The sequence below is a fragment of the Crinia signifera genome, chromosome 2 (assembly GCF_055691185.1).
Source record: "Crinia signifera chromosome 2, ASM5569118v1, whole genome shotgun sequence".
NCBI classification, from domain to species: Eukaryota; Metazoa; Chordata; class Amphibia; order Anura; family Myobatrachidae; genus Crinia; species Crinia signifera.
In genome coordinates this window covers 18,578,031-18,589,015 of record NC_139218.1, presented here as the reverse complement: position 1 = coordinate 18,589,015, position 10,985 = coordinate 18,578,031, and the positions used below count along the sequence as shown (strand labels likewise).

Sequence of the window (10,985 nt, the reverse complement as noted above, 5' to 3'; positions counted from 1 at the left end):
CATAGCCATGCTCATATCTCCCAACTGTCCCTACTTTTGCTAGATAGTTCAATTTTTTTTGGTACTCTCCCGCCGTCCCACCAGTGGGCACTAGTGTCTCGTGTTGGTGGGGGTAGTTGGGAGTCACCCCTGTCACTCAGCATTGAAAAGATTCTGTGCACATGCACTCCATATCTTCTCACAGAGCGCTGGCCATACCCCCCATATAGTCTAGAAAAGTGGGGATGTGGCCACACCCCATTTTTGGGAGTACACGCCTTCCATGCAAGAGAAGATGTTAGGAGGTATGCATACTTGCCAACCTTGATGGTTTCCTCTCTGGAGGAAGCAGGTGGATGGTTATATAGGTGATACCAGGCTAATTATGTCACTAGGCCCCACCCTTACATTGGTAAATCACTGTGATTAGCCCATAGTTACATATGGGGAAGGAAAATAATGACGCGATTGCCATAAAAAAGTGTCATTAGGGTTTGGGCCCCTCCTCAGATGCTTGTAATATTCTCCATATTCTGGGAACCAGGAGGAGTGCCCACTCTTCTGGGGGTGTGGGGGACTACCCAAACAATCATGTGTCTCCAGAAGGTTTTGGGAGAGTATGCAAGTGTATACATATAAATCATGAATTATCAGAGGAATTACAAACATCACCACTAGGGGTCATCTAGATTATCTACAACAGCAGTTCCCAACCTGGGGTACTAGTACCCCTGTGGGTTCTCTGCAGACCAGTTGGCGGTACTTAAAAGTAATATTGGTAATGGCAGAAGAAGAAAAAGTCTGATGGTGAAAGAAGTCTGCCATTGCCGTGTAGACAAACCATGTTTCATCACTTCCAGTTTGGTCTGCAGTAGCAGCTTCATCATCTTCTCGTGCTTTTGCCTGACCAGCGATCCACTGGGAGCTTCCCGTGCTGCACTCAGACATCAGAGATCATCTGCCCCACTCTAACATGGGTGGAGGAAGCGCAGGTTGTTAGAGGGAATCCCAGTGACAATACACAGCCAGTTGGCCATACAGAGAGGGACCCAATTCCCGACCGCACACTACTCTTCCTCCACTCCTTCATATAAAGATATGCACAGGGCCGCTAAGAGGATGGCCAGGCTCTGGAAAAATGTAGGGGTGTGGCCTCTGATGGAGGCGGGGCATCCAGAGGGGTGTGGTCATACTGAGGCAGCCTCTCATCTCTCTCCCCATTGATGGCTCCCGTCAATGGAGAGGGGGGGGGGGAGCAGGAGCCTGGGCAAATGTACCCGATCCCCCCTCTCGATGGCCTCGGATATGCGTACTGCTCACTTCCACTCCACTCATAAGTTCTGTGGTTATTTTAAATTCAGAGGAGGAGGCACTCATAAATGAAAAACCGGTACTTGTTTCCTAGCACGGCCACAAATCTTGGCCATCGGGGGTAATTTTAGTGGCCTGCGACGCGACCGACGCGATGCCCCCGATTTTTCCATTGAAATGCATTGAAAACAGTGAAAAATCGGGTCGGTCGCGTCGTGTGCACCTAAAAATGCTTAAATGGTCCACCCGCGTTGGCCGCGATTTCCCCATAGGGAACAATGTTAAATGCCTCAATTTACCCGCGATGACCCCGATTTCCCATAGGAAACAATGTTAAATGGATCACTTTACCCAAATCAGCATAGGGAAGAATGGTAAATGGGCCAGAAACCCCCCAAAAAACCACAGAGCAGTGGAATTTCCCCCCAAAAGTAGTTGACGCCACCCCGTGATCAACGTGAACCCGAAGCGTGGCGAGCGCAGCGAGCCCGCGAGGGGCGGCGGTACACATCCTCTGACATTTTCATGCCCTACTATCCACGTCGGCGTGGAGTTGAGAATAGAATAGTGTTGCGAGCGCAGCGAGCCACCGAGCCCGAAGCGTGGCGAGCGCAGCGAGCCCCGCGAGGGGACGCGGATACCTTCACAGGTAAACGCGTCCCTTCGCGGGCTTCCCAGGTGTCCGCGTCGCCATGGACACCTGGGAAGCCCGCGAGGGGACGCGTATAACTGTGAAGGTATCCGCGTCCCCTCGCGGGGCTCGCTGCGCTCGCCACGCTTCGGGCTCGGTGGCTCGCTGCGCTCGCCACACTATTCTATTCTCAACTCCACGCCGACGTGGATAGTAGGGCATGAAAAGGTCGGAGGACGCGTACCGCCGCCCCTCGCGGGCTCGTTGCGCTCGCCACGCTTCGGGTTCACGTTGATCGCGGGGTGGCGTATAGTACTTTTGGGGGGACATTTTTATGTTCAGGGGTGTTTTTGGCCCATTTACCATTGTTCCCTATGATAATTTGGGTAAATTGATCCATTTCACATTGTTTCCTATGGTAAATCGGGGTCATCGCGGGTAAATTGAGCCATTTAACATTGTTCTCTATGGGGAAATCACGGGCATCGCGTCTGGCCCATCGCACCCGATTTTTTAGCGGCCGCGATGCCCGCGATGGCCCCAATTTTACCCCCGATGACCGCGATTATGATCGTTGTGGCCGTGCTAGGAAACAAGTACCGAAAAACCAAATCAAGGGGTGTACGGGGTAGAAAAAAAGTTTGGAACCGCTGATCTGCACTGGTAGACATTGCCATACTGTATCTTACACAGAGTGTTGTAGCAGGCTTCCAGCTTAATCTGAAATTTACTGAAGATATCCCGAAGATATTGAGGAAGTTTAGGGTTTTCATCCTCCCCTTGTGTGACACGGGCAACATCCTTGATTAATAGGTGTATTTTCTGCAATGACACAATAAATAAAATGCATTAGTAAAACTGAAATGCTGGACTTTGGGCCCGATTCAGATGTCCCCTTCCAATGGAGCTCCCTGCTGGTCCCCGACAATCACCCCCACCTCCTCACACCCCTCCCTAAACCTGCTTATCTCCCTGAAGCGTAGACAGGCAGGGTTCGCCTCCCACACTGCCTGGAAACTGGGACTCATGTGTGTGAGACGCGCATGTGGCCGCAAGGAGGATAAACCCATTCGATGGTCGCAGATCATTTCTACCATTCGCTCTGAATAGGAAGTCTATACTTTCTTTACAGATGGCCGCTTTTTGACGAGCTGGGGGTGGGTACTGACATCATGTGATGTAAGCCACCCGTCCCAAGCAGGCACGGACACGTCTGCGTTCTGACGGGCCCGCCCAGCGTTTCTATGTAACCACCATTTTTGTGGGCACACCTGTAAAATACAGGGTGGACCCCAGCGACCTTCCGTGTCCGCTCATCAGTGAGTAGACTGCCCGGCGAGTGTGAAACTTGCTGAAGGCATTCGCTCTGGGGATTTGCACATTCGCATACAGTCTTCATGCAAACCCCCACCATCGCGACTGGGGACGAATTTTGACCTGAGCGGGGACATTTTCACGCTTACGTGTAATAAGTTATTCAGCAGAAGCTACAGTAATGTAAAAACTAGGGATGAGCATGTCTGGATCTCCCCTGAACTTCCCGATCCGAGCCAGGATCCGTGTCCGACTCAAGTTTTTTTCTGCCGGAATCTGAGCCCACATCCAGGCAAAACGTCATCATCCCACTGTCGGATTCTCGCGGGTTTTGGATTCTATATCAGACAATTCCAAGGACAAGTCCATCTTGCACCTCTTTTCTTTGAATTATGCTCTCTTTGGAGCATTGCTTCTTTTTGTGGGGGCCCAAACAAACCAATAATTTCAGACCCTGTCACTGAAATGGTTGGTTTGTTAAAGTGTGTATGTCCTACTACGCAACAAAAGGGAGGGTGGGAGGTCCCAAGGGAGGGTGGGAGGTCCCAAGAACCATTCCATCTTGCACCCAATTTCTTTGCATTATGAGGCCTATTTTTTAAAACCTTGATCCCGTCTGCAGCTGCAGTGCCACCCCTAGATGGGCCACGTGCTTGTGGTGCCCACTTGTGTCGCTAAGCATAGTCATCCAGCTACCTCAGGGCAAACTAATGACCTAAAAACAATATAGTGAGGAGTTCAGAATAGGCTGGAAATTAGTGAAAATTAGTGTTTTTGAGGTTAATAATAAATATACAGAACCAAAACACAAACTAATTCCAAATCCAAAACCAAAAACCCAGAAAATGGCTGCGTGCACACCTCTAGTGAAAACTGATGTTTTCATAAACTTTTTGAAATAGTGTTGTACTATCATCTAAATGTCCTAATGGCCAATTGTAGGAGAGTTCGCAAAATTCTACGCTAAGCCCTTAATTTGGCATTTATTTTAGTAAGCAGATCACCATACCTCCCCACCGTTTTTCTTTTGGGACTGTCCCACTCGGGGAAGCAGTGTTGGAAGACCCTCTCTCAGTCAGTGGAGTATAGATGATGTGAGCATATGATAATTTATACATCCCCACAATTTCTCTTAGGTGCAGAATGTGATAAATAGGCCCAAGTGCTTTTCGCGGGACAGTCACATTTTTTTGTCCTGCATCCTGTCCAGGGCCAGCAGTGTCCAGCGGTGTGGGTGGGGTCTATTCAGAGAGGTAGAGGGAATGGAGGCATGGCTAGTAGCTCACCACAACGCTGACCATGCTCCCAAAGTGATGGACAATGGGGGAGTGATCTGCGGTCCCAGAATCCCTGCAAAGCCATGTCCTCCATGCATAGGCCACACCCCTTTTTGGGCATGCGGCTGGTTACAGCCGCCCCGATTGCTCTGACTGGTGACAGCTCATAGTATCTACTGTAGAACATGTTTTACTGGTACTTTATCTCTCTCCACGTTACCTCTGTCCAAGCTCTGATAAATCTAGTGCTGTACAATTTTTCTAGCAAGCAAATACTGACTCACCTCCATCAGGAATAAAGTCCTGTCTTGCTCGTCCCCAGGTACAATGGGACCACATTTTTCTAGTTCGTCCTTTGCATTTTGAAGTATCTGATTTATCTGATTATCCAGTGACGGAAGGAATTTCTAATAGTAAAAGAAAAACTTGGAGTGAAAAATACCCCGACAATGAGCTGCATGTGCGCCGCTGCCCAATATCGCCATCACTACACTATTTCAGACACCGCCTCATTAAAATGACTATGCCGCTACACCCCTACCCCATTATCACATATACTTATTACCAGTGGATTGGTGTCTCGAGTCATTGGATCTCTCTGGTGCTGTAAAATAAGCTGCTACTTTGCAGCATCACATTACTGCACCGGGGGTCACGAGAGCCTTCACCATAGCACTGATCACCGGACCCTGTAGAGCAGGCATGTCCAACCTGCGGCCCTCCAGATGTTGTGAAACTACACATCCCAGCATGCCTTGCAATAGTTTTAGCATTCCTAATAGTAATACTATGGCAAGGCATGCTGGGATGTGTAGTTTCACAACATCTGGAGGGCCGCAGGTTGGACATGCCTGCTGTAGAGGTATGTTTTATTTTGGTACTTGTTTCCTAGCAGGGCGCCCAGATTTGCTACGTACGCAAACATAGTCAAATCGCATTGCATCGCATAACGCATAGTACTAGCATGCGATGCAATGCGATGTGATGCGATTTTCACATTCCCACTACCTGGCAATCCCGCCCGCTGACAGATCCTGACAGAAATCACTCTGAGGTGATTTTGTGTAGAGAGAGGAAGCATAAGTGAGAGCTGGTGATTTTTTGAGTGTTACGACTGATTTATCGCTATTATTATCGAGATGGCTGGATCGATTAATATGTTTTCGCTGCCGCAGACGGAGGAGGAGGCTGACACGTTTTTTCAGCCTTCTTCCTGTGGTGATGAATTCGCCATGCAAATTTCTTTGAAGGAGTCAATGTGACGCTGCCATGTCCGAGTGTGTCAGCTGAAGGTGAGCCTGAGAGTGGCACTCTGGTTTCCAGGCTGCCGCTTGTCGTCTGTGACAATGCTGCGGTTTATTTATTCGTGGGCATAGGAGCTCACCTCTATTGAGTACTGCAGCCAGCAGTTGGACATCTCTAAAAAAAACCACTGTCCTCTATAACCGGTGTGTGCGTGAGGCATGCGCAATTTTATTGATCCGGGAACAGGGGTCCACACCCAAAATGTGGAACGACTTAGAGGTGCGTGTAAGTGGCGAAATAAGCGCCAATGAGGCACTGCACGTCATGAGCTCCAGTCATACCTCACGGAGTCTATTTGGCGCAAAACTTTGGGGGCTGAGGACCCTTTCCTCCGTATAATTGAGGCCCCGAAGCTCCTACCAAAGGACGATTAAACATATTCTCATTTATTATTATTGTTCTTTTTATTCTTGCTGTTCTGTAATCATTCCTGTTTCTGATTTTAACGTTATTATATTGTAATTATTAATGAATGTTTTTAAATTATTTATGCTACATTAATCAAATTTGTAAAGTAAATTAGTTATTAGTTAACACATGTCGTCATTACTGTGTCAGCTGTATGAATGTGCAGGTGTGAATGTTTTCCTAAAACACCAGCACTATCCACGCCACCCCGAAGCGCGGAAGCGAAGCAGGGAAGTCCAGGAGCAGAGCATTTTCTCCCGCATGGAGAGGGTCAGGTAGGCAAGTATGAATCACGTCAGAAATTTGCTCCCAAAATCTGGAAAAGGACAAAAACTGTCGCTCAGACACGGTACTGTAGTTAAACCTGTTTGATTTAAACAATTTGACTGAATGTTTTTTGTCCATTTTCCTGGGTTTGTAAGCACGTTTCTGTTTGTCCTTTGCTCCCATCCAGTGCCATATTTGTATTCCATCCAAGTAACTGGGAAACAGATGATGTAGCAACACGGTACCACACCTGATTTCATTGCGGTCATTGAGTATCAATGCAAAGTGCGGTACTTGGTTAGTTTCACGGCGGCAGCATGGCCGCGCGCTACCTCCGGGTCTGCTCACCCACGCTGCGGACTCGGTGGCTCGCTGCGCTCGCCATACTATCTAACATCAACTCCATGCCAGCGTGGATAGTGGGGGTATTAACTATCCACGTTGGCGTGGAGTTTCCTTTAGAAAGTGTGGCGAGCGCATCCCGGAAGTAGCGCGCGGTCATGCTGCCGCCGTGAAACTAACCAAGTACCCAAAGTGCAAACACATTCTAACATTACGGTGGAGGCTTTGAACAATTAGAACTAATTGAGGTATACTTGCCTACCTGACCCTTTCCCTCAGGGAGAAATTGCTCTGTTCCTGGACTTTCCTGGTAATGTAGGATTGCCATCACCTGTGGTGAAACACCTTTCTATCACTTAACTAACTCCCCACAGGTGATGGCAATCCTACATTACCAGGGAAGTCCAGGAACAGAGCATTTTCTCCTTCATGGAGAGGGTCAGATAGTCTTGTATGATTTGGGGATATACATATATACATATAACGCACATCACACACACACACACACACACATACACACACACACACGTACACACACGTACACATTGAACACACACACGTAGCGCACCTCACACACTTACACATTGGATAGATACACACAGCGGTGTAACTATAGGGGGGGGGGGGGGGGCGCTGTGCATGTGGGGGGCGCCGGGGGCTGCGGTGCTATAGTTACACCCCCCCCAATCCCCCGCAGACTTACGTATCTCGCTGGTCCCGGCGGCTCCGTTCTTCTGATGAGGACCACCACAAAATGGCCGCTCCCATATAGTATAGCACACAGTTCTCTGAAACTGTCTGCTGTATGGGGGCGGCCATTTTGTGGTGGTCCTCAGCAGAAGAACGGAGCCGCCGGGACCAGCGCGATAGGTAAGACTGCAGGGGAGGGGGTTAGCATGGGCGGCGGGGGGGTGCTTGATGGGGCGGCGGTGGCGGGGGGGGGGGGGGTATGGGCGCCACCCCCCTAACGGCGGGGGGGCGCCCAAAACGTAGCTACGCCACTGTACACACAACACATACATAACACACCACACACAGTACAACACACACCCACAAACCGTACAACACACAAACACACACTCATAGGCGTGCGCACGGGGGGTGCCTGGGGTGCACAGGCACCTCCTAATGACACCTCCGCAGCCTCCTCCTTTCTCTTTGAGACACTCGCTGGCTCACTGGCTGGATTCTGCGCGCCGCCCCCTTCCCCCCTCCGCCTGGCAGCTGCAAATGCATCCCTCCTCTGCCTAGCAGCATGAGGCGAGCTCTTTCCCTTCACTTGGAAACGTAAGCTCCGTACCCCCTCCGTCCCGGCACCTCCATCCGCCCCGCCGCGTCAGCTCCCCCCTCCACTAGTCAGCAGGAACCCCGCCTCCGCTCGTTTCTCGTTTGCAGGAGCTCTGTCCCGCCTCCACTCATCAGCGTCGGAGCTCCGTCCCCACCTCTGTGGCAGTTGCAGATAGCTCTCCCCTTCCTCCGCAGGCTCCAGGCAGCTCCACTGTGTATATAGGTTTATGGGGGAAATTTGTGTGTAACACTATGGGAGGCATTATGTATGTGGCACTATTGAGGGGCATTGCACTATGTGTGTGGCACTATTGGGGGGCATTGTGTCTGTAACACTATGGGAGGCAGTATGTATGTGGCACTATTGGGGGGCATTGTGTCTGTAACACTATGGGAGGCAGTATGTATGTGGCACTATTGGGGGCATTGTGTCTGGCACTAAAGGGTCAGCACTATGTGTGTGACACTACGGGAGGGCATTATGGGTGGCATTATGCATTAAAGACTTTGTAGACATTATGCGTATGGCACTCAGAGGGGGCATTATATATGTAAAACTAAGGTGGGCATTATATGTGGGCAATGAGAATGTAATCCCCCCAGACAATGAGCATGTAATCCCCTGGGCAACAAGCATGTAGTCCCCCTGGGCAACAAGCATGTAATCCCTGCTGGCAATGAGTATGTAACTACCACTGGCAACGAGCATGTACTCCCTGTGTCAATGAGCACGCAACCCCCCCCCCCCCGTGTCAATGAGCATGTAATTCCCTGGCAAGGAGCATGTAAACCCTGGCATCGAACATGTAACTCGTGACAACGAGCATGTAGGTAAGCACACTTTTATGGCATAACATGTAATGAGCAATATGGTGTGGTATAATATGTAATGTACATGTATATATGTGTATAATGTGTATAATATGTAATGGGTATTTCGGTGTGTGGCATAACGTGTAATGGGCATTGCTGTGTGTAGAATAATGTGTAATGGGCATTACAGTGTGTGGCATAATGTGTAATAAGCAATTTGGTGTGGGGCGTAATATGTAATGGGCATTACGGTGTGAGGCATAATAGGTAATTGGCATAACAGTATGATGCGTAATAGGTCATTGGCATTACGGTGTGTGGCCTAATATGTTATTGGCATTACAGTGTGAGATGTAATGGGCATCACAGTGTAAGGCGCAACGTGTAATGGGCATTACGGTGTGTGGTATAATGTGTAATGGGCATTAGGTATGCTATATAACGGCTCTGTGAGGTGAAGTAAGCATTACAGTGTACATTTTTGGCGCATGCCTTTGGCTCACACTGTCCATATTTTACAAAAATTTGTTAAGCCCTGGCATTATGCGTGATGGGCATTACTGTGAGTGGCATTATGTGTAATGGGCATTATAGTGTGTGGCATTATGTGTAATGGGCATTACAGTGTGTGGCATTATGTGTAATAGGCATTCAATTTTTGAAGCGCGCCTTTGGCGCGCACTGTCCCTGTTTCTGGTGTGTGTGGGGGGAATGATTCAATGATTCATTCTGAAGTGCATATACATAAATAAGTCACCTTCTATTTAGTTAGCATTTATACCCAATCGGTGGTGATGGACATGCCCAGGAGGTGGGGATGGACACGCCCAGTAGGTGGTTATGGACACTCCCCTCCAATGGTGCACCCCCTAAGAAAATGGGCTGCGCACGCCTATGCACACTTAAACATTTCACAGATACAGAAACACACAGAACACACACACACTTAGTGCACAGATACACACATACAAAACACACACACATATATACAGAGTACACCTCACACACCTACACATTGGACAGATAAACACAACACACCCGGCAACGCATTGTGTGGGTCAGCTAGTTAATAATATAATGAATACAACACAAGATGGCCAACTTACACGGATGTGCTCCACAAGTTCAGTTGTGAGTCGTTGCGCCAGAAACGGGACAGATGCTTTTTTATGAGTCAGAAAATCACTGCAGCAACAAAATAAAACAATTAAAATCCCAGATCCCAGAGTCTTTTTTGTGTGCAGAGAAGTAACGATAACAGAAATATGTTGTAAGAGCGGCAAAATCTGATTTAAAATATTTTAGCTAAAAATTCTAATCTTTCCAGTCTATCACAGGCTAAGGTAGCCGGACTGCCGTCACCAGCTTCGGTAAGGCTGCATCTGCACATTGCATTCCGCACGTAGGCTCCTATGCGGCTGTCTACACATACGCGGCAGCACAGCCGCTGCCAGATCCTACCGGATGGCAGGATGACCGGATCTAAGATGAACACATACATTTCAACTGCCCTGCCCCTATGAGCTGGTATTATTTTCCAGTGGGAGACAGAGGGCATGCAGTCCGATGGCGGAGGAGGAGCAGAGAGGACCTCATGAAGACGCCAAAGTCCTTGGAGGCAGCGGCCATGCATAAGAGTTTAAAAGCTCTTTTACATGGCCGCCACCATCCGGGTGAAGACACCACAGAAGAGGGGTGTGTGTGTGTGTGGGGGGGGGGGGATCCCGTCATGGGTGTCCCCTGGCTATGGCATAACACCCCCTGCTAATAGAGCCCAGTGCTGATCCCTAAAATATGGGGGGACCCCACAGAGGCGTAACTACTTTTTTTGCACCCCCCCCGCCGGACATTTCGGGCGCCCCCCCCCTGAAATATTAACCCCCTCCTTACCCGTCCCCATTGCCGACGGCGCTTCTGCCTCTAACCCGACACGCAGATCTGTGTCGGGTGACAGGCGGTCCCCGGATCCGGCTGCAGTGCTAATATAATAACAGACACTCGGAAAATGGCTGCCCCCATACAGCATTATGGGGGCAGCCATTTTCCGAGTG

The 10,985-nt window shown here is 49.3% G+C and overlaps 1 protein-coding gene across 1 annotated transcript in view; it reads right to left on the bottom strand.

The window, feature by feature from the left end:
• Positions 1-2,533: 2,533 nt before the first annotated feature.
• LOC146059279 (interferon-induced GTP-binding protein Mx1-like) overlaps positions 2,534-10,985 on the bottom strand; it is a 31,802-nt gene continuing 23,350 nt past the window's right edge. The window contains exons 6-8 of the mRNA XM_083171389.1: positions 10,041-10,119; positions 4,797-4,919; positions 2,534-2,743 (exon numbers count right to left, since the gene is read on the bottom strand). Coding sequence (XP_083027515.1) covers positions 2,534-2,743; positions 4,797-4,919; positions 10,041-10,119 — 412 coding nt within the window. The remainder of the gene's footprint in view (positions 2,744-4,796; positions 4,920-10,040; positions 10,120-10,985) is intronic.